The sequence below is a fragment of the Squalius cephalus genome (assembly GCF_949319135.1).
Source record: "Squalius cephalus genome assembly, chromosome: 12".
NCBI lineage: Eukaryota > Metazoa > Chordata > Actinopteri > Cypriniformes > Leuciscidae > Squalius > Squalius cephalus.
This window is the reverse complement of record NC_137133.1, coordinates 32042780-32066646: the sequence shown is the minus strand read 5'-3', so window position 1 is coordinate 32066646 and position 23867 is coordinate 32042780. Positions and strand designations below refer to the sequence as shown.

The window sequence follows — 23867 nt, the reverse complement described above, 5'->3', positions numbered from 1 at the left end:
GAAATGTAGTAGCACGTTCATCTGCCAGTGGGTCTTTCATGGAGACTGTCCTCATGTGTTTGCAATTTGAATATAATAATGCATTTAAAAGTTGAACGGACGTCGCTCAAATGCCTCTGGGCGCAATTGGATAGACCAAAAACCAATCAGAGCGATCGTCATTGTGTAAAGCCCGCCTCAACGTTTCTGATTGGTGCCGCGATTTCTAGGCCATGGAAATGGGCTTGAATGAGCTCTTTGCCAGACTACTTCTCGAGCAAATCTGAATTTGCCGGAAGTTGTCTGGGTTTTCCCAGGCTAAGGAATTAGCATAAACTGTCAGATTGTTATCATCACAGTAATGCGAGAATAATGCACACAAAGATAAGCCATATTTTTTCACTTTTCAAGTCTTTTATGCTCACAAAGGCTGCATTTATTTGATTAAAAATACAGTAAAAACAGTAATATTGTGAAATATTATTAAAATTTTTAAGAACGGTTGTATTATATTTTAAAAATTACATTTATTCTTGTGATGCCAAAGCTGAATTTTCAGGCTTAGTACTCCAGTTTTCACGTCACATGATCTTTCAGAAATCATTCTAATATTCTGATTTTCTACCATATAAAGTTAAAAACAGCATTCATTTGAAATAGAAATCTTTTTATAAATGTCTTTACTGTCACTTTTAAGCACTTTAATGTATCCATGCTGAAAAATATACATTTCTTTAAAAACAATATAGTGTAGGTGATTGAAAATGAAGTAAAACTGTAAATGTACATTTAAAATATATTAACATGAACATTTTCCAAAAGAACAAACACTTTAAAAAATGTAAATGATTCAAACTAAACCGATATTAACAATCAAAATACAAAAAAAAAAAAAAAAAAAGTTTGTCTACCTGCGTACGTTTCTGGCCTTAAAGGGACAGTTCACCCAAAAATGAAATTCTGTCATCATTTACTCAGCCTCAAGTTGTTCCAATCCTGTATGAGTTTCTTTCTTCTGCTGAACACACAAGAAGATATTTTGAAGAATATGGGTAACCACACAGTTGTGGGGTCCATAAACTATTTGGTTACAAACATTCTTCAAAATATCTTCTTTTGAGTTCAGCAGAACAAAGATATTTATACATGTTTGGAACAACTTGAGGCTGAGAGAATTTTCATTTTTGGGTGAACTATCCCTTTAACGTTGTCATGTTCACACAAGCACCTCTACATACATCCAGGAACCAACCGAATGCATGTTTCTCTGATTGTGGTCTCTTCTCTTCCGCAGTCGAAATGTGTCTGGGGATCAGAAAGAGGAACATAAAGACGCCAAACCCCGCTCGCTACGCTTCACCTGGAGCATGAAGACCACCTCCTCCATGGAGCCCACAGAGATGATGCGCGAGATCCGCAAAGTCCTGGACGCCAACAACTGCGATTACGAGCAGCGCGAGCGCTTCCTGCTCCTGTGTGTCCATGGCGACGGCCACGCCGAGAGCTTGGTCCAATGGGAGATGGAGGTGTGCAAACTGCCCCGCCTCTCGCTAAACGGCGTCCGCTTCAAGCGGATATCAGGAACATCCATCGCTTTCAAGAACATCGCCTCGAAAATTGCCAACGAACTAAAGCTGTAAGGGAAAAATAAGTCGAAAATGTGAAAAGGCAGCAAAAAGGACTAAGGCACAAAACTAGAGTAATCAAGCTGTACATTCTTTTTGAACAAGTAGCAGATACAAGGATTGTTTTCCTCAAACACTTACAAAGTATGTACGTTACTGAAGATATTGTATAGAATCATGCCTTAGGCAATAATTTCCGGCATCTTTGAAGCATTATTAATAATATTATTGTTGTTATTGTTGATGTTATTATTATTATTATTATTGTGTAATATTATTTCAAACTGTAGGAAAACAAAATGACAGTTTTATTTCTTTACTTTCTTTTTTTTGTTTGTTTTGTTTATGCACTACTGCAGTAGGTGCCCTGTGGGGCCAAAAGATTAACACCAGTGACTGAAAAGATGTCTCTTAACCAGACAGACAGAAGATTGACGGTTAATCGCTCCAGTATTTCTCTTTATCGTTCCGCCCCTCCTGCCAATACCCTTCTTGAATGCCAAAGCAAATGGCCAATGTTGATTTACGCACATTTTCCCAGATGTGCTATCCATCCATTCCTCCACTTTCCCAACCATCTTTTCCTCCTCAACCCAGGATATTCCCACTTGTTGTTTTCTAGCGCTACACACGGCTGAAGACGGCCAGGATCGAGTGCGCTTCAGCCGACGGGCTACTGCAATGGAACGTAAAGAACGAGATCGGGAATGTTTTCCTTCCTGGTCCGTCGAAGTATTTAGTTTGTTTCCTTACGAGGCCTGAGGCGATGACGAAACGCTCTCAGGTGTCGTTGTAATGTCTTGGCTTTGGCTCCGGCCCCCAGGGCGCACCGATGACCATGAATCATTCGGCTCAGAACTTTCACTTTGCCGTTTCAAGGCTTCAGTATTCACTCCCATCCCTAAGAACCAACGGCACTGTTGTTATTATTTTGTTTTGATGTTTCTGTTTGTTTTTTGGAATGTAAATAATGTACCTTAGTTTTGCAGCAACAGCATATTGATATACTTTTTTCTTTTCTTTTCTAAGTCTGGCTGTGAGTCGGAAACTATGGAAATTAATGTAACTCATCACAGAATAAGGTTAATCAGTGTCTCCATTAAAACAACTGAAAATCAATGATTTGCAGGGTGGCGTTTTTTTTGGACATGTTTTACAAGGCTCAATTCAAGCATAAATGTTTAAATCACTGGTGGAACATTTCATTTCTTTTAACAGCTGAAGGACTTTAATACATAACCAAAGACAACCTCTACGTGATACAACCCACAACCACGGCGATCATTGCATACTTTGTCCTTTATTGCCCTTTGCATGCAGTCATATTTAGGAGGTTTTATTGGAAGTGAGTCATGAAGTTGTGGCCTTGATCTGGATCTTATTACTCTGAGTTTCCAGGCATAAAGTCTTGGTCTGGATCTTGGTCTTACTTTAAGGTATCAAGCAAGTCTATTTCTGCACAATAGATGATAATTACTTAAACCACAGGTCTCAAGCAGTGTTTGATAATGTGTATGCAGGACATTTATTTCCATGAAAAAAAAAATATATATATATATATAATTGTAGTTTTGTAAAGACATTCATATGTAGGCAGTAGGCACAATTTATTTTATTTTTTAAAATAATTTAAACATTTAAAAAACTAATTTAGTTCAAAGATGTCCAAACTTTATTTTATTATTAGCTATATTCTCCAAAATATAGTTGGAAACACAGGAATAGGTGTATAAAACTGTCTAGGGCAACAAAAAACAAAAATCAATTGGCATTTTAGAAGATTATGTTAGCCTGACACACATATGTATATCACCTGATCCCTTATATAATTTCCAGCATCTTATCTATTATATAACAGCTCTTCAAATTCATAAAAGCTTTTCTCAGAAAAGCACACTGCCCTGAACTTCCATGCATCTGTCTACAGCTGGATGGACTCGTGCACAGCATCATCCCCCTGTGCGACCCACCAAAGCAGTAGTAATTATAAACGCAGTCATGTTTGATTAAACTCTGACCATGTCCCTTTTCCATGCATGATCCGAATAGCCACGCCCCATTTTCCACGCACGACTCGGTAATGATTCATTTTCGCAAATCGGTTCAAATGAACAGTTCATTTCAAAGAGCCTGTTCAAAATGAATTCATTTACGCCATTGCGTATTACGTCCCTTACACCCCAGCGTGCATATTTCACTACTATTTCCATATGTGTAAATAAAACTGTCGTACAATCAAGTGGAAGTCCTCGATTCACTTTGTTTGAAAGAGTCGGTTCTCGGTTCGATGCGTTTTTTTTTTTATTCAAGCAACATGAAATATAGAAATTCAAGTATTAAATATGTATGCCAGTATGCATACAATACAAAACAAAAAATATTGAAAAACAAAAATATACAAATACAAGAAAACAGGGTGCCAGGGGAGATGATAATATAGAAATCAGTATAAAGGAGCAATAAAGATATCAAGTAAATACTTAAATCTCACATATTTTTAAAGTCTTGATAGCCTTCTTATTCACAGTCTCAAATACTCTTTACATGCAGCCTTACCTCTGTCAATAAAAACATAAAATTGGGTTTCTAGTTAGAAATCAAATTTTGCCAAAAGGTTTACTCGAGAAACAATGAAAAGTAAAAAACTCGTTTTTCTCAGTCTGATTCAGACCACTTCAAACCTCTTTTGTGAATCGGTTCAACCGATGCATTAAAAAGATTCGAACCAAAAGAACGATTCGTTTCCGAGTCGGGCATCGCTATGTTTTAGCTGTGGTCACGCCCCCATCGTTTCTCACCCGTCAGGGGGAGTTTTGCAGAAAGATTGAACACTGCTGTTGTAACTGCTGTTTTTGACAGAGGAGACTCATTTCGTCTCTTTTTTTTTTTCGATGTTTCTTCAAAGTACCGAGAACGACATGCGTTTTAAGCCGTCTCGAGACCGACTGTACAGCGCGCGCTGCTGCGGCTGCTGTCACGTGCGGACTGGAACCATCATCCTGGGTACCTGGTATATGGTACGAGGCTTAAAACATTCAATTAAAGTCGTGTTGTAGATTTTAACACAACTGAAATATATCAGCAGTCTCCCCCTCTCTTTTCGAGGTGTGTCTGTGTGTTAAAGTGCGTCTGTGTGGGTGGTTTTTGGTAAGCAGAGCCGTGTTAGCTCGATGTTTACGACCTCTAGGCTAACTCAATGTTTTGAATTGGAACTATCAACAAGCAAGACACATAAACGAGATTAGACGTGTTACATTTGTATTAAACGCTTTATAAGGACCTTATCTCTCAATTGAAGTAGCACAATGTGATGTGGAGATTATATTTAAGTGTTAATTTTCTATTATATTTGTATGTAGCTAACAAGCTAACCGCTAGCTGAGGCCTGACGTTGTGTTTACTACACTGCCATTGGGTTGAAATTCAGTTCGTTGATAATTTGCACGAAATGTGATTTAAAGGAAATTATTTAGAATAATATAGCTATTATATGTTTATGATGGTAAGTTATTTAATATTTGTTTAAGTCAGCTCTATATATTTGTATGTTGAATGCCAACTAGATATTAAACAAAAAAAAACTACTAATAAACGATAATGAAGTGTTGCTTGGCAAGTTTATGATTACTTTTGGATTAAATGGCACTTTTTGCCGACAAAAATAAATAAATAATCGCTCTGCCAATCTCAATGGTAAATATTGAAGTAAATCATTGTGTCAAAGTGTTTTCAGAAAACCTGACCCATTGAAGACTGACTGGTTTTTTGACTTTTTTTGTTAATTTTATAAGTTACACATATATTCTTAGTAAAAAGTGCAAGACATATGTTTTAAGACCTTGATTTCTTTAACCTGCTGAATTACAATTACAAAATGTACAGGGAGTCACATGACAGTGAATCATCAGACTTTGTCATATTACACTTTCATTTTTGGTTTCAGTGTTATGTCTTACTATCAATGCCATCTATACTTTCTTTGCTAATATAATCTCTGTCCAAAGGTGGTGAACCTGTTGATGGGTATTCTGTTGACTGTGGCAGTAACTCACCCTGAGAACGTCCCTATTGTTGACCTGCAGTATGAGGTTATTGAGCATTACTTCGCGTCAGACAGGATGTCAGGTATGTTATGAGATTTTTCAGTCATTAATACAAATACAATATTTTGTAATGCGATATTTTTATGCCACGTTTATATTTCAATATTTATTTGTATTTAAATGTTTAATTATAAAACCTAATTATACATTTTTATACTTGTTTGTATATTGTTTTTGTATTTATATGTTATATACAACATCTCCTTCACCCCTGTAGAGAACGCTTGTGTGGGCTTTGCCATCTCTCTTCTGATGCTCACTATTAGTGCCATGATGGTGTATGGAGCCATTACTGTAAGTTTAAATGATTACTATGCCTGGCTAGTAGTTTAATATCTGATGTTGAACACAATAAATTGTATTCTTTGGTATTGTAAATAGGCATGTCATGATGCACATATACTAAGGACTTAAACATGGTAAACGTTCTCTGACTTTTAAAGGCAATGCACCGAATTTCATCCATTATTACTATCAATGCGGAGTAAGTTGGGTTAATGTATTGTGACGTGAGAATAATGCATTTCATCATTGTGTTCATCTGTATTTCACAGTCTTGCTTGATGTCATCTTTAAAAAACAGGTTGGATCTGTGAGCATTTGTTGTATGGTAGTTTCTGCTGTGAAGTCATGAGTTCACTGTTGCCAATGCATATTTGCCATACCTGAGCTTGATACCTCGAGTGAACATTGAGCTTTAACTGTGTTTTAGACCCTGAGTATCCTCTGACCGCAAATGTTAGGCCTTATAGGCAGTGAAATGCTGTTCCAGTAGAGTCACAGCCTTGTCAGATCTGCTAATAGCTCCCTTTCCATTTTAGGCATTCTCTGAGTTCTCCTTTTATTTGCTCAAAACTGGATGATTCAGTATTCCCTGGAGTCTTACAGGTTTGCATCAGCATTAAAATGGTGAGAAACAGTCTATGACATGACTGTTATTTTCCCCTCTGGCACAGAATCGTGATGGCTGGCTCATCCCGTTCTTTTGCTACCAGCTGTTTGACTTTGCACTGAGCTGTCTGGTGGCCATCAGCTCGCTCACGTACTTGCCCAGAATCAAGGACTACCTGGACCAGCTGGTCAGTCTGCCCTCTGTCTGTCGCAAGCCTCTGACACTAGAAGCTCATTTAAAAACATGTAACCTAAAATCTGTCTCTTTTTTAGCCGGACTTCCCTTACAAAGACAACCTGCTCTCTCTGGACTCCAGCTGTCTCCTTCTGTTTGTGCTCATCTTTTTTGCCATTCTCATCGTCCTCAAGGTAGATATATGAGCCTCACCTGATGTTTCTGTACATATTTTATTTTTAAGATCCAGGTTACAGAGTGTAACTTATGTGGGGTTTTTTTGTGTGTTTTTTTAACAGGCCTATTTGATCAACTGTGTGTGGAACTGCTATAAGTACATAAACAACAGGAACACTCCAGAGATTGCCGTCTATCCTGCTTTTGAGACCCCCCCTCAGGTATGTCCATCTTAACAGGGTTCCCAGTCTGAACCTAGGCTACTTTGAGTTGAGTAGATGACATTTTATACAACAACACTACACCATTAACAGGCATTATACAATCTGATGAAATGTAACAACATAAATGAAACCCTATTTACTTTAGAATATGTTGGTCTAATTGTGTACAGTTCATCACTTTACATTATTCTGATGAAAAACATGGTTGTCTTTGCCTCTGAAACATCTTTCTCTTGTTTTTCAATACATTGCTCCATTGTAGCATATAACGCCCACTTTTTGCAATCCAAACCTCTTCACGAACACATTTCGGTTTGCCATTTTATTAACAGAACTTTTTCAGAAAGTTTTTGTTTTATTAGAATATTTTCTTTCTTTCTTTGTTCTCTGTTATTTTAGTATTATTTATCTACTATATAAATACTAATCTGTATACTGCATTTACTAATAATTTGAATTAGGTTTTTAAAATAATTTAATTTTATTTAAACTTTTGCTTTGTTGTGCTTTTGTCATTTTTATTAGTTTTTATTTTTTCTTCATTTCCATATAGCTTTAATTTATTTTTATTTCAGTTTTAGGTTTAGTAATTTTAGTACTTTAACTTATTTATTTGACTTAGTTTCTAATTTTCATTCAAGTTTTTCATCTAATATTTATATTTGATTAAAATAATTCTAATAATAATACTGATCTGTACAGTGATTTAATTTTTAGCATCCTAATATCCTCTCTCATTAGTTATATCCAAATACACGTTACACACTGTTACAGTAGATGGCACTCTCTGCCTCTGAAAGAGCTTTTGAGCAATGTTTTTTTCTAGACTCCTTAACAGTCCAGCAGCTGTACAGTTTTTTTTTTTTTTTTTTTTTTTTTTTTTTTTTTGCTTGTTACCAAAGGAAAGTGTGCTGTGTGGTTTTGTTCGTGGTACATGACCTCAGACTGGCTTTATTTTAACGGTGTCTTCTTTTTATCATAGTACATCCTTCCCACCTATGAAATGGCCATGACAATGCCAGCGAAGGAGCCACCTCCTCCCTACATGCCAGCTTGAATTCCCCCGAATGGTTTCGTCAGTAAAAGCCAGTGCAGACTCCCATCTTTGCCTTTCGATCCCGCCTTCCATCCCAACACTTGGAAGGCGTTTAGACTCCCAGCATCCACTCATCACATCAGCAGCTTAGACTTACCCATGACTATTTCTTTCGCATGACTCTTGTAACAGCTCGTCACTGCAGATCTATTTTTGTAAAACTATAGGAAAACAGTTGAAGCGGTACAGTGTTGGGGAAGAGATCGTTTGTGGCGGGATTTATTTTTAATTACTTAGTGTTGTATCTGAGATATGAAATGCCATTCTCTTTTGTGGACATCATGACTCGGGCTCTGCAATAAATTGTGCTTACGACAGAATTATATAGTTAACTGATAGTCAATCACTAATGAAATGATTCTGAGATGGGGCAGATTATCTAAAATGATGTTTTTACCAATGAAAGCTTTCACTTTACCTGCCACCGTGAGATCTTTATTTTTCCATGCTTTTCAATGCTATATTTTGTTCCTGGTGTCTTAGTAGTGAAAATCAACATTGACTGGGTACTTACATTTAAAAATCACCACCCTTGGCTAATAAATCTGTTTTGCTAGATTAAAAATGTTTAGACAATCCAGTGTGATGGTTAAAAGATATATTTTTTCCATTGTGTACTTTTATTTGTGGACGTAGGACTTACATCCTTTCAAAAGTGAAAAAGCTCAAAGCACTTTTTATCTTGTTTATATAATTTGTGTGTGCGTGCGTGTGTGTGTTTGTTTGTTTTCCATCCATTGAGCCATTGTGCACCATCATGTATGCAGCTGTCACAGTGATCTGTTGTCATGGTAATGCTGGTTAACACACAAGAGGAAACTTTCCTCACATGAATGACAATGATTTAGAATTAAAAAAGAAAACTGCTAGTGTTGTGTAAATCAATGGATGCATGTTATTTTATTTTGTGGTCCGTTTCTTTTCTTGTACATGTTCTGAATCTAATTACTTCAATAAACGTTTCAAAACATTGAATCTGCTATCAGACTTTTTATCTACAATTAACATTTGGTTCATTAGTATTACTCAATTTGCAATTAGAATAACTGCCTTAAAGGAGACATATCATGCTTTTAAATCGTTCCTTTTTACATATAAATCATACATTTGTAGTCTATATAAAGCGGAACTGCAATGCTTGGGTCTGAATTCCTCATTATTATAGCTCCACAGGCCCCTTTTCTACCCCTTTTCTGATGTGCGTCTGAGAGCAACTCGTTTTGGTGCGGTCTCTTTAAATACAATTGAGACACTTCATACCCCGCCCCCTCTCCAGGATGCAGAGGTGACACTCGGTTCAACTCCACCCCGTTCGGCCATTTTTGTAGTTTGATAGCAGAGATACGATTATCTAGCGGCACAGAAACTTTTTATTCACACGTTATTAACAAAATGTCAACAACGGAAGACTTGTCCAGCCAGCCTTACATGTTCGAGCCAGAGTCGGAGCCGGAGCGAGATGAAAATGAAGACGACAAACCTGCAGAACAACGTCTTCATATGGATGTATCGCAATGGTGTGTTACTGTATTTACACATGAAACTTTGGTCTTCCGACCTTTTACCACCGTGTCAATTTATTTTGATTAATATGTGCGAGGGAGAGAGAGCAAGACAGCATCTAGTTTGGAGACGGTGTCTTGTTTACACTTTCGCCTGGCTCCGAAGAGAGAGAGAGTGCGTGTGCGTGACCGGGTCTCTCTCTCTCTGCTCGTTCTTTCAGTTAAACATGCGCCCTGTCACAAGCGCGGCAGTTCATCTACATTAGACGGTGTAATGAAGCGTGTGGGTTACTACATCCAACAACAGAACATTTTAACTTACCCTCTCGTAACTTCTGCATCTTTTAGCTTGGACTACAAAATTGCAGCGAGAAATAAAAATGGCGGATTACTCGAAGTGTTGGGCTGGAAGTCAATGTCCTTATTTTGCAGTTCCGCTGCAAATACTGTGACGTAATAGTTCACAAAACGTCATAGATAACAGAAAAATCGGAACAGGTTGAAAAATAAGGCCAAAACAGAATATGAAGATATCAACGAAGCACCTGAAGAGAATAATTTCAACTTTTCTGTACTTCTAAACACTCCAAATATACAACAAAATGCATTTAAGGGCTAAAAAAGTGGATTTAGCATGATATGTCCCCTTTAATGTTTTGCATCCTTTATGAGGTCTATTGTGCAATGTTCTAATACGTGTAATTCAGATTCCTGGTAATTTGAGGTGGGGCTCCCCCTCCTTTATTTGGATTGGACAAAAATCTGACAAGTTTCTTGCGGACATCCAACCCTTTAAATGTGCGGTCTAGGATGCTGTCAGAAGCATACTGGTGTCAGTTAGACGAGAGGACCGCACACAAACCTGAAGCAGACTTGAGAAGAACGCAGAAACAATGAAGTCCTTCATTGGGAGTTTGGTATATTGCTTTTCTCTTTTGCTGGTGGATCTCTGTGAATCCTATGACCTTAACAATCCAGCCTACATTTTGGCCCAAAGTTATGCACAAAGAAGAAATCATGCGCTTCCACACCGGACATTGAGCCCAGCAGGTAGGTTTCTGAACTTAAACCACTAGGCCTATGTTAGTTTCAATTGACATGTTTGACTAAGTTATGTATTATGTACGTTTTCAGTGTTTGCATTGTATCTTAAACTGCATCACAGCAATGGAACATTTATGGTTTCATTATTTTACTAGATGCATTACAAAAAAATATTTACATAACAGTGTGTAATTCATAGTTAAATGCACAATGTTAGAAATATATTTATTGCATTAATAATAGCTTATGTGAAAATAAAATGCATCCACATTTAAGCATTGAAGGGCTAGTTCACTCCAAAAATATCAAAATCATTTACTCAACCCGTATGACTCTTTCATCTGTGGAACACAAGACATTTTTCTGAAAAATGCCTCACTGTTCTTTTGTCCAATCATTCAAAGTCAATGAAAAATATTTTGTGTTAACACAGAAGAAAGAAATACATACAGGTTTAGAATCACTTGAGAGTGAGTAAATAATGACATAATATTTTTGTGCGAACCATCCCTTGTGCATGCATAAAAAAGTGCATGAATGCTACAGAAAAAGCATTCGTGGGATATCTGAGTGGCATGTATTTTAAATGTTTAACAATGAGGACTTGGGGCATGTATTGCAAACAATGCCAATTGTATTTGTTTGACTGACGTTCTGTTTGCCTAATTTCCTGTTCCTCTTCAACCTTCTGATGGTCCGTAGTGTACAGGACTAAATACTGGTTAGATGGACCTGATCGCCCTCACAAACAGAGGAGGAGGATTTTACCCCATCTTATCCCAGTAGGTTATCCAGGACCCACAGCTCCTTCTCAGCTCAAAGTTTATGACTGGCTAAAAGACATACCAACCACAAAAGTTTATAATACAAATAAATACCAATCTCCACCTGTGGCACTCAAACAGCTGAAAGGTGAATGGGCGCCAATAGTTTGTCGAAAAGTTCAAGATCCAGAACAAACAGTTTTAGTTACAGGAGAATCAGGGGAAAAGACAGGCGTTTCTGCGGTGGTGTCAAATCAGCCACTTGTTGTTCCACAACAACAGTATTCAGGTCCAGAGAAATCAGTGGTTCGATCAACAAATAACCAACCAACCTTTTCGACAATTGCTCCTGAGACAGGTTTTCAGCCATCAAAGCCATCAATGACGCATTCCTTGACTTTTACAGCCCAACAATCTTTGAACCTCTCCCTGCCTCAGAAATCCATGCCACAATCCTTGTCAAAATTGGCACAAGAAGCAAATTCACAAGGCACCTCACCCCAATCCCTTCCAACCACACCCGAGGCATATCCTCAAAGTACCTTCTTCGAATCCCTGCCAACATCCACCCTTACACCAGAGACATACTCCCAGAGCACTTCATCCCAACCCTTGCCAAAGTTCACCTATACTGAAGGGCCAAATCCTCAAAGAATCCCATCCCAATCAGTCACACTAGAGCCGTATGCCCAAGGTGCCTTCCCCGAATCCCTGCCAACATCCACACTGACATCAGAGGACAATCCCCAAAGCGCTTCATCCCAGCCTGTGCCAATGTCCACTCATAGATCAGGGCCATATTATCAAAAGATCTCATCCCAATCTCTGTCAACATCCAATCTGACACAAGAAGCACATCTTCAGACCGTCCCACCACAGTTCTCACCAATGTCCACTGTGCCACAAGAATCACTACCAGAGGCACCAGGCAGGATTATTACCCACGGCAGGATAGCCATCACAGGGTCGACAGGTATAATTCCATCAATAATTCTACTGCTTGGTTTAACCCTCCATCTATTCATGCAGGGGTGTCCAATCCTGCTCCCGGAGGGACAATGTCCTGCCATTTAGATCCAACCTGCCCCAACATACTTGTCTGGAAGTTTTCAGTAATCCTGAAGACCATGATTAGCTGGTTCAGGTGTTAATAAGGATCGGAGATGAATTCTCAGGACAGTGGCCCTTCAGGGGCAGAATTGGACACCTTTTACATAAAAGCAGTAGGGATCTTAAGGGTTCTTTGTTTCATGGGTGGATGGAGCAAAATGACATTAGGGGCCGATTATTTGTTCCTGATTCCTGATGTAAGGCATCTTACAGATCAGAAAATGTGACCTTTCATATTCCCGAGGCATTCTAGCATTCCAGTGGTTTGAAGTATGTCATTTTGCTGAGGTCCAATGGGATATTTTAAAAGCGACCACACTCAATATTTTTTAACTGACTAATGTAATCTAACTGTTTGCATGTAAAGTATATGCTTTACTCATATTTACCATTCCAGTGGATCACCGTCAACTCTAAATCTGGTTGTTTTACTAATCCTTTAATAGACTAAAAGACCAGTCTTCATTATATCATATGGACATTGAGTAACGCAACTTCTAAAGTGCTTCATTTTTACTGAACTCTCAGCAACAGATTCACAGTGTAGGAGCCGCCCGTTGGACCTGGTCTTCATCATTGACAGCTCACGTAGTGTGCGTCCAGGTGAGTTCGAGAAGGTCAAGATCTTCCTGGCTGACATGGTGGACACTCTTGATGTTGGTCCCGATGCCACACGTGTCGCAGTGGTGAACTACGCCAGCACTGTCAAAATCGAGTTCCTGCTGAAAAACCATCTTACGAAGGACACGATAAAGCAAGCCATCAACCGCATCGAACCCTTGGCAGCAGGAACCATGACTGGTATGGCCATCAAGAAAGCCATGGATGAAGCCTTTACCGAAAAGTCAGGTGCGCGGCCTAAATCGAAGAACATCTCAAAGGTTGCCATCATTGTCACCGACGGACGTCCTCAAGACCAAGTCGAGGAGGTTTCGGCTGCAGCACGGGCGTCAGGGATTGAGATTTACGCCGTTGGAGTGGACAGGGCTGACATGGGGTCACTGAAGCTCATGGCCAGCAATCCACTTGAGGACCATGTGTTCTACGTGGAGACCTACGGTGTTATTGAGAAGCTCACCTCGAAGTTTCGGGAGACGCTGTGTGGTAGGGCTAATGCAAAGAAAAGGGGAGATGGGGCTCTCTTTTTTTCTTTTTTACAGGATATATATCTCAATCCTTGGGAGTGGGTGATGATTCATTCTCTGGAAACCAGTTGGCTCTGAACCCCAAATTTAAATTCATTTTCAATTCAACATACATTGTGATAATTTGGCATTAGAACTTTCAAGGTGATTATTGTGTTCTCCAGAAGTTTGAATCGTCGGATCGCAACATATCCTGAAGGAAATTTTTCTTCAGTATGTGAGTGCTGATAAAGTCCACCGATCATTCAAAGAAGCATTCTTCTAAGTTTGGCTCATTTGAATGCTTTGAATCAGCTTATATATGTGCTTTGCATCCTATTTTTGTGGAATGAAGGTCTTGGAATGGAACGCTTTTGAAATTTAATATTGTCAATGTCTTTTCACAATTGTTGTTAGACTAGTGTGCTTCAAGTATGTTTTTCATAGAAACCTCAGATAATTGAGAGCTTTGAATATTTGACTGACTGTTTGTGGATAATTAAAATTGTTTGTCTTTTTCAGGACGAGAGTCGATCTTTTGGACATTAAAATTGCTCAATCAAGGGCTGCGCTAGAAAAGTGCTTGCTAGTTACGCCTTCAGAGTGAACAAACAATTTGCTTAGTGCAGCTGTCAGCTAGTCACCATAACATATTGATATAAATGCTAAATGCTATGCAAACTAAGGGCATCAAATTTGCTGAGTAATTTCATCACATAAGAGCCAATAAAACTCCCATAAAGTTTCCAGTGTGTCTTTAGGGACTTTGCAGATATTTTAAACAATCCCCCCCCCCCCCCCCCCCACACCAAAATTAAAAGCTAGATGTAATAAAATCCAGGCAGTTGCCCATTAACTTAATCTTGCTAGAGTGGCTCATCACTCAGTCGAGTAATGAAAGCTTGTTCCAGGTATGGACGCCTGTGCCATGGGACATGACTGTGAGCACATATGTGTCAGCAGTGGCTCCTCCTTTTACTGCAAGTGTCGGAAGGGCTATATTTTGAACGAAGACCAGAAAACATGTTCCCTAAAACGTAAGAGCCAGAAGATTATGCTAACTGCTTAACTTTATATTTTGAAGACATACTTAGTACAAACATATTTGATTTTATCTAACCGTGACTAATTTCAGCTCAATAATAGAGAATGCTTACATTGCGACAATACTTGCAATTCTATTTGACTAACCTGTTTAGCTAGCAATTGCTTGCCAGCTTTTTACAAGTGTTCGGATTGTATTACTTGATATCATATGATGGCAGTCTATGATTCATTTATCTTATTGTGTGTGCTAAGTTACAGGTTACATGAAGATGTTCCAAAACCTAGTGAGCTGCCTTGCTGTTTACAACTCCTCAGACAACTCCTCATGCAAACTCAAAAGTGACTGATCTGGATCACTCTACTCATGTCACACAAATAGCCCTCTGAACATGAAGCAAATGGGAGACAACACAAAAGATGCTAACATGCTAAGCTAACAAAGCAAATCTCCAATAAGCAGAAAAGCAAATGTTTGTTGAAGTCGTCGATGTCTTGAATGGGCGGCTGCCTCAGATTTAGGGGAAAATTATGTATTTTAGAAGGCAGCATAATCTCGTTGTGGCTGATGTTTTGGAACAGCCTTTGTGCCTTAAAATGCTTTTGGCAGTTCATTGGGTTTTGGAACAGAGCTGTAATTTAGTTATGTGTGTGCAATGTAACATTATTTTTCTCACTAGCAGCTGAATTCTAGCCACTAATTCAACCCATTCAAAATCACTGTTGAATTACCGTGGACTTTACTGTTCTGTGCTATTCCGTTGCCAGAACAGTACAGCAATAACATCAGTGTCAGTGTTGCTGTAAATCTGAGACAGATGACAAACCATAGCTAATTTATTAGAGGCAGATAATATTTCATTTGGGGCCAATAGAGCAGATTGCATAGAGGTGTATTGGTTACATCTTGGCTTGAAAATGCCTGGAAATTTTGCTTGACTTTTACAGTAAAACAAGACATTTATTTGAAAAACAACATTGCATAAAATATCAAGACTCATTTTAATAGGTTTTATCTTGAATATAAGTGTATTTTGTCTTACTGCAATTTTTACTTAAAATGAGTGAAAAATTCTTCCGGTACAGTAAGGTAAAATGCAGTCGTATCAAAAATACGGTCTTTGAAAATAAGTCTTAATATTTAATGCAGTCTTGCTTCTTAAGTAAATCTGGGTATTTTTTATATGAACCAGAAAACCTGAAGAAGAAAAAATACTCATTAAGAATAGGATTGTATGCAGTGTGAAGTTCAATTTCATTGAAGATGTTAGTATTGAACTAGTTTATTGAGAAGGTAAGCTTGGCAGTGCTATGATGACATTTTCCACTCTTTGTTTGAATCCCCAAACCCTGCAATGGAAAAATCCCTGATGTTTTACTTTTACCGTGCACAGCATTGTCAGTGTTTATGTCCTATGGATTGTTCCAGATATGGATGCCTGTGAAATGGGACACAGCTGTCAACATATTTGTGTGAGCAGTGGCGACTCTTATCACTGCAAGTGCCGCTCAGGCTTTATCTTGAACGATGACATGCAAACATGCTCCATTAGAGGCGCTGGTGCTTACGGGCTTGGTGACAGAGTACACAGGGGTGACCGAAACAGAAGCAATGATGGCGACCAAAACGGTGAAGGTAGTGCTAGTGAGTTACGATCAGAAATGACTATGACTTTATTCATGCCATTTTGTGATCTGAAAATCAAATAAAAATTCCATCAAACGATTACAAGTAGTTTGTGATCCGACTGCTATTGGATATTAATATTATTTTAACAAAAAGTTCTTAAAATTTTAACTTTGCAGCAATGTGTCCCAATAGGGTTGGGCGATATGACCAAATTCTTATTTCACGATGTGAGAAATTTATTTCACGATAAAGGATATATACCATGATATAGCTATTTTGTGCTAGCCTGGCTAAAGTCAGACCTCTTCTCATTGAGACGTGGTCTGGGAACCACATGTTCATTTTCTTGTATTTGAGGCGTGGTTTACGAATGCCCAGAGCCGTTTATTGGGCGCTACGAATGTCTATCAAATGCGCCTGTACGTAGCTCATAGCCAGTCGTTTCAATTATACCAGATGACGTATGTAGAGCGACAGAAATTCGTCGAGGAAGAAGACGAAATAAACTTGCGTTCTAAACTACTTAGAACACTATCTAAGGCTGCATCGAAAGGTAACTTCGCGTCTGATGCCATGTTGGACCCATAGATATAAACAAACTGCTTTGGTGTGTCGCATAGACGCCGTCATCGTCTTGCTGCTCACTCCCCGTTCTGTGATTGGTTCCCTTTTTGAGGGGAAAATCTGGTCCATGGTATCCAGGCTGCCTAGCAGCGTGAATAAAATCGCCCTGCGCTCAAGGCAGTATGGGGAAACCCAGGCTATTTTTGTGCTATCTAATTTCTGTTATTAAAAATAAGCAAATTACAAATAATAGGAAAAATACAATATAACAAAAATATGAGTTGAACTAATTAAGTTTTCCTTTAGACATAACCAGCTGTGTTTACATGAATATGCCACACAACGGGCATTTTGACATAATTCGACCATTCAAGCGCAGTAAGACGTGAAAGAGAACTGAATTCGTGATCGCACTTTATTCTGTGTGTGCACTTTAGCAGTGTGCCAGTCATCCTTTTCAGGATGTATTGCGCTTATAACTCTTTTTAACATCAAGCACGTCCCACTGTTTAAACTCTCATTCATGCATTTCACATGCTGATTTGACATGTTGAAGTGTCAATAGTGCTAATGCATACCGCGATATACCCGATATAGCAAAATCTCTAACGATACCATGGTAACGATATTTATCATCATACCGCCCAGCCCTATGTCTCAATGGATTTTCTGAAAGTCAAGTAGAAAAAAAATAATCCCGGACCTATTGGCCATCGCTATGGCTTATTTCAGGTGCGGATGTCTGTGCGTTGGGCCACGACTGCCAACACACTTGCGTCTCCAGCGGTTCTTCCTATTACTGCACATGTCCCCCTGGCTTTGTCTTGATGCAGGACACAAGATCATGCTTCAAAGCCAGTGATGCTGATGGTGATGGTAGTGCCAGTGAGTTTTCGGTCTCAGACCTTCATAAATGGTATTATCATCATACCATTTTATGATAGGTTTCTTTAGCCAGCTGAAGATTATATAAATATGTTTGTTGTTAAAAATGTAATATTCTTTTAAGAAGAATCGAATAGTTCTATTGTCTTGTATGTGTTGCTGAGGTTTGTTAGCTTCAGGGCTCTAGAGTTTTAACTTATTGCAGGTCTGGACTACTGTGCGCTGGGTCATGAATGTGATCACGTTTGCGTCAACGATGATTCTTCCTATCATTGTGAGTGCCGGCAGGGTTTTGTGTTGCAAGAAGACAAGAAAACATGTTCCAAAAAACGTAAGAGCTCAACCATGTGTTTTCTGATCAAATATTGCACTGAATGCAATAGATGTAGAAAATAGCGGGGTTGGGGGGGGTGCTGGTTTATTATATGGCTTTGAAATAAGTGGTGGGCAATGCCTAACACACACATATACTGGTCAAAGGTTTGGAATTATTCCGATTTTTTAATGCCTTTGAAAGAAGTCTCTTATTCTCAGCAAGGCTATCAAAAATATTTTTTTATATTATTTCTACAGTTTAAATAACTGTTTTCTATTTGAATATATTCTAAAATGTATTTTTTTCCTGTGAAGGGAAAGCGGAATTAATCATTAAAATCAGCTAAAGAAATCATTCATTAAAATAAACTGGGATCACTAAGCTTCATCTGTCAGTGTCTTATAATTTCTGACATGTTGAGTCAATTGAACACTGATTCAACATCGATGTAAACCCATAATATGTAACACTCTCACAATGTTGTGAGAAATTCAGAAATGAACAACATTGCATAAACTGTGTTGCACGGTGTTACATAGTTGCTAAAAGACTTTATGAAATAACTTTCACTTTGGAGTTGGGGGTAGATAATTTGCTCTGTAATTATTACCCTTAATTCAAATCACCCTTTGCGAGGTATTTCTGTGATATTTCTTGTTTGACTGTGATGTGAAGAGGTGAAGGTGGAGATTGTTCAGGACCCTTGCATGTGTGAGGCCCGACTGGCTTTCCAGAGGCAGACACAAACCTCCCTACAGGACCTCAACGCCAGAAATATCCTTTCTGTCTTAGTGGAACTACATTTCCCATAATGCATTGCAAGTTAAATCAATAATTCACCCAGAAATGTAAATTCTGCCATCTTTTTTACTTTTATATTTGTTTCTGGAAATGTTGCCTTTTAAACCCTTTAACCTTAACAGCCGTTATACTTGCTGCTGTCATAAGAAAGGTTGAGCAAATGGAAAACATGCTGGGACGCATGTAACGGAGCGACTATTGGTGAGTAGTGATTCTCTGACGTGATTTTGATGGATTTTAAAAGCAGTCTTACTTTACTTCTGTTCATCAGGGTCCGCATGTTCTGTGAGCTTTCAGCAGTCATCAGCAAAGCTTCATCACAGGCCACAGTGATCTCATGAACCTCTTTATGGCTTCAAAACACCTGGAGCACAGTTTCACATGTTCACAGATCACTGAAAAGTTCCAGAAATGATTATTAATTGTGTTCAAATATAAATGAATATTAAACAATGCAAGATGTATTGATTGTGTATGATGTGTAATGATGTGGACAGTAGAAATCTTTTCATTTAAATAGACTTAATTATGCAATCTATTGTAATCTGTTTTGCTTTGCATCCTCATCTAAGGTGTCATTTTTATTGCCCATGTTCATGTCAAAAATGAATCATTTTCAATATTATTATTGTTTAATCTTATGTAGACTCTCAAGTACAAATAAAGACATACTGTAATCTACAATATTTATAATCAAGCAATTTAATCAATAGTATTCATTACATTAAAACTTTAAATACCTTCAAATAACAGTCTCAAAGTCTCTTTGTCCGATTCATAATATTTGCCTTGCTTTCATAGCGCATGGTGTATTGAAACAGTACAGACATCCCTATTGAAATCATTATCACACAGTTCAGCTAGACAGACTATAGGTTTAACAGTAAGATGTCAAAAACCTGTCTGTCTGCAACCAATGTGAGATGTGCCTGAATCAATATCTCAAACATTACAGACCAACTGTAGACTATCAGTCTAGCCATATAGTATGAACTGCACAAAAACATGTTCATGACAATTCAGCTGTGTGAGATTGTGACCATTTAAGCCCACATATGCACTATACAAACATTTGAACATCCTACAAATTATTCAGACAGACTGAGAACATCAAGATCCCTCTCACACCCCAAATGAATCCCATCTAAAATCGATTCACAACCCCTTGGCATTGGAGCATTTCCAGAATCACCTCAACTGATATTTCTCCATCACCCGTTAAAGCAAACAGAGAAAGTATTCATCTGGTTGCAAGGAGATGGAATGAAAGAGTTTTTTTTTTTTTGGAGAGGATTGATCAGTGCCCATCTGACTGCTCTTGGCCTTGCTCACATTAGACTTAAGTGTAACGTGTTAATTCTCACAGCAAACACCAATATTTGGGTCAAAGGTGTGAGCAAAGATCATTCGGTTCAGTGCAAAATCCATCTACCAGAATATGAGGTCTCGAAGTTCACTGAGATCTGGGTGAAGGTGCACCAGGCACCATTGGTGCATTTCAAACTGTCCACCTTCTATGATTGCAACATGAGACATTCACTATCGCAACCATTTTAAAGTACACAGCGGCCAGTATTTCGTCTGTCTGAATCTTGACTGGCACACTTTGCTGGTCATAAATTATCCTATTCCCTTCAAAGCATTCCCTACACATATTCCTTCCACTTGCATCTCAAACCATCTATTCTGTCAGAGTCTGGTTGAAAAACAAGTCTGGTAAAGATTTTCACATCCTAACCTCACGGGTAAGCATGGAGCTGAGAAATTCCCCAGCAAGTTAAAAAGGTTAGGCATAAAAAAAAAATTATGCTGAAAGACAGTACATATTGACATAACCATGGGTGAATTTCTGTGCTAGACACCTCACAGAAATATTTTGCTATGCATTTCTTCGAAGTAAAATTACCAGATGCCAACAACATCAGACCTCAATGTGGCACTTTGAAAGTTCACACTTTATATTGGTGGTCAAAGACAGTTTTAAGATGGTGCAAAGGAAGCACAGCACTAATCATTACTCCAGCTCAGAAGGGGACGCTCGCATTTCGCTAACGCACAGAAACATCAAACGATCTAACTCTCATGAATATTAATTACGTTCAGGAACTGTACGTTTCAGGAAACATAGATATGTATACGTAGATTTCACATTCCGCTCAAGACACGTCGGCGCTCCCGCCATCTTGGAACGGTAAGCGTTTCGTTACTCACAATAAGAGTCAATGATGTCATAACATTGCACAGCTTCTGGTTTTGAAATCGCCAATATTTATATTCCCGAAGAAATGGGATAACCTTTCACATGTGAGAATGTGTTTGGCTTGTGTTTTAATATTTATTAACTCAATATTACAGTTTTTTTTGTGTGTGTTTTTACTTTTATAGTAACTTTTTAATGTTGTGTTAGCTAATGTCTGCGTCTTGTATTGTGTTAGTTTATCAAAATCATCTGTTTAAGTCTTTTGCAGATATAAATATGGTATTCGTATGGTTGCAGACGATGTCAACTTGCTCTCGAGTGTTGTGTTCACGGACCGGCTTTGACCGTTTCAATATGGCGGTCCGCCACTGGCATATGTAGCCTGTATGTCTATGCCATAAAAAAAAGTGTAAAACAACTTTAGTACGCAATAATTAATATTCATGAGTTGACTGTCGCCACATCGCGTCTCATGGAGGACAGCGAGCTCATAATCCTACAAAAAGCACACGATGAGTTCAACAGTAAGAATTTTAAACGAGCAGAGGAAATATACACACAATTCATCGAGTCCTGCACCAAATCCAGGTATTAATGACTATAATTTAATGTGAATAAATTAGTTAGAAGGAAACTGCCAGTGTAAACATTAGCACAGTCTACATGCTGTCAAGTACAGACATAAAATACTATGATTAGCTTGTCATTGAGTTAGTTAATAAATTAACATAATTTGTTTTCACTAAAAATCACATGTTTTATATATTCTAGAGACTGTAATGCTCTTGATTTGGCCATCGCCTATAATAATCGAGGGCAGGTGAAGTATCTCAGGGTGGATTTCTATGAAGCCATGGATGACTATACTTCGGCCATACAGATCAACAGCCAGTTTGAAGTGCCACTATATAACAGAGGATTGATACGTTATAGATTAGGTAGGTACAAAATTTAACCATAAGCCTGTAGATTAAGTATTTTCCTCATATATGTATGCTTAATGGGGCACCAGCCAGACTAGCTTAAACTCTCAGACATCCAACCAGTTAAACTTTGTTTTTTCCAGAGCATTATTTCTGTAAATCATTTGTGTTCCACTAAGGGGTGCTGTATGATTTCAGTGTGTTTTTCTTCCCAAGGCTTTTTCAAGGAGGCGGAGAGTGACTTTCGGAGAGCCCTGGAGCTGAATCCTGGTTTTAAAGATGCTAAAGAAAGTTTGAGTCAGACACTCCTGGACAGTGAAGAAAAGTGGAAGAGAGGCTACTGATGAGAGCTAGTCATTACATTTTACATTTCTCTTCTGAACCAAGTTGTTTGAACTGTTGAACAATATATTATATTGTCATGGACAATCCAATAGAAAGTGATTGTGCATTCATGAGTTTAAGTAACATTCAAAAATGTTATGTTTCTGTATCTATACTGATTTTTTTTTGTGGACAATTACAAATCCTGCTAGCAGTCCTTCAGACTTTGTCCAGTCCTGTTGGTCACTGCTCAAGATGTGAGTGAATACTGTTCTGAATAAAATGCATGACAGTGTGCATTTCAGAGTACTTTGAATAGTCGTTGATTTCTCAATCCAGGGTTCCTACATGCTTTCCATTTCAAAATTCCATACTTTTCATGACTGAAATTTCCAGACCATACAGCATTTTATTTGATAGAAGTCACCTTTAAATGTTTTAGTTTTCTCAGTTTTTTTTTCCCACTGGTTTTCCTGAAGTGATAATGTTTTTACATGATAAGAAGAAACCTAAAACGCTTTATTACCTGCGTATATTCACCTCTGACACATCAGTTTGATACTGTAAATTTGATTTGACGTTGCACAATCACCAAACATCAAAGTACAGTCTGATTTAGATGATTCTTTGCTCCTTTATATGTTGCTGGTTTGAGTGACACACGCACATTTGTTTAGTGAGGTTCAAAAGAGACTCGCAGTTTTGTGTAATGAAAATGTGAACCTTGAATTCATTCAGTTGTGTTTGACAATCAAACAAGCACTAAAATTTTACCAAGAATACCTTGCTTGTATGATGCATTTTTTTAGGGAATTATTATATATTTTAGGGAACTGAATTGGAGCAATAGTCTCGAAACAAATATTTTTCCATACTCTGTTTTCTTTTTTCCATACTTATCCAGACCCGGAACATTTTCCAAACTGCAGAACCCTGTCAATCACAAGTGGTGCAATAATTATGTATATATATATATATATATTTTTTTTAAATAAACACGTTCTTTAAAATGTGCATTTTGCTTGTATTTATGCTTTTTGGTATCTTGTTAAAATACATTTTGTTGAATTTCACAAGACCTTTCAAGTATATGACTGGTGCATATTTAACTCCAAAATTTATTTTAGATTTTGTACTATTTAGGTATACTTATATAATATTTCAGTATGGGTTGTATTCTCAAATTATATTAAATACCACAAAGGAAAAACTGCTCATTACTGCTATTACTTGTACCCTGCAGTAACTAACTAAAATGTACATTTATTTAACCTTCTCAGAAGCCTGTACAGTTTCTAGAAATATAAATGTTTTATTGCAACAATCATTGGCTGGGCTCAGCTTTCAGTCAGTAATGGTGAGAGGG

The 23867-nt window shown here is 38.0% G+C and overlaps 4 protein-coding genes across 22 annotated transcripts in view; all 4 read left to right on the top strand.

The window, feature by feature from the left end:
• Nucleotides 1–2723, top strand: part of mark3b (MAP/microtubule affinity-regulating kinase 3b) — a 65684-nt gene extending 62961 nt beyond the window's left edge. For all 19 annotated transcript variants that reach the window (XR_013822882.1, XR_013822883.1, XM_079887401.1 and 16 more), the window contains one exon: nt 1274–2723. Coding sequence is in view for 17 of the 19 variants with exons in the window: in XM_079887401.1 (XP_079743527.1) it covers nt 1274–1619 (346 nt within the window). In the remaining 2 variants the exon portion in view is untranslated. The remainder of the gene's footprint in view (nt 1–1273) is intronic.
• Nucleotides 2724–4350: 1627 nt separating this feature from the next.
• laptm4a (lysosomal protein transmembrane 4 alpha) lies at nt 4351–9245 on the top strand. Its single transcript, XM_079889510.1, has 7 exons — nt 4351–4621; nt 5609–5729; nt 5925–6001; nt 6664–6786; nt 6872–6967; nt 7073–7171; nt 8157–9245. The coding sequence occupies exons 1-7, from the start codon at nt 4496–4498 to the stop codon at nt 8229–8231; spliced, it is 717 nt and encodes a 238-aa protein (XP_079745636.1). The 5' UTR covers nt 4351–4495; the 3' UTR covers nt 8232–9245.
• A 384-nt stretch (nt 9246–9629) lies between these two features.
• Nucleotides 9630–19463, top strand: matn3a (matrilin 3a). The gene is made up of 6 exons (XM_079888761.1): nt 9630–10822; nt 11519–12553; nt 13219–13794; nt 18929–19027; nt 19186–19255; nt 19326–19463. Exons 1-5 carry the CDS (start codon nt 10666–10668, stop codon nt 19239–19241), a joined length of 1923 nt encoding a protein of 640 aa, XP_079744887.1. The 5' UTR covers nt 9630–10665; the 3' UTR covers nt 19242–19255; nt 19326–19463.
• A 2165-nt stretch (nt 19464–21628) lies between these two features.
• On the top strand, nt 21629–23515 carry ttc32 (tetratricopeptide repeat domain 32). Its single transcript, XM_079888687.1, has 3 exons — nt 21629–21842; nt 22026–22192; nt 22394–23515. Exons 1-3 carry the CDS (start codon nt 21727–21729, stop codon nt 22519–22521), a joined length of 411 nt encoding a protein of 136 aa, XP_079744813.1. The 5' UTR covers nt 21629–21726; the 3' UTR covers nt 22522–23515.
• Nucleotides 23516–23867: the final 352 nt, after the last annotated feature.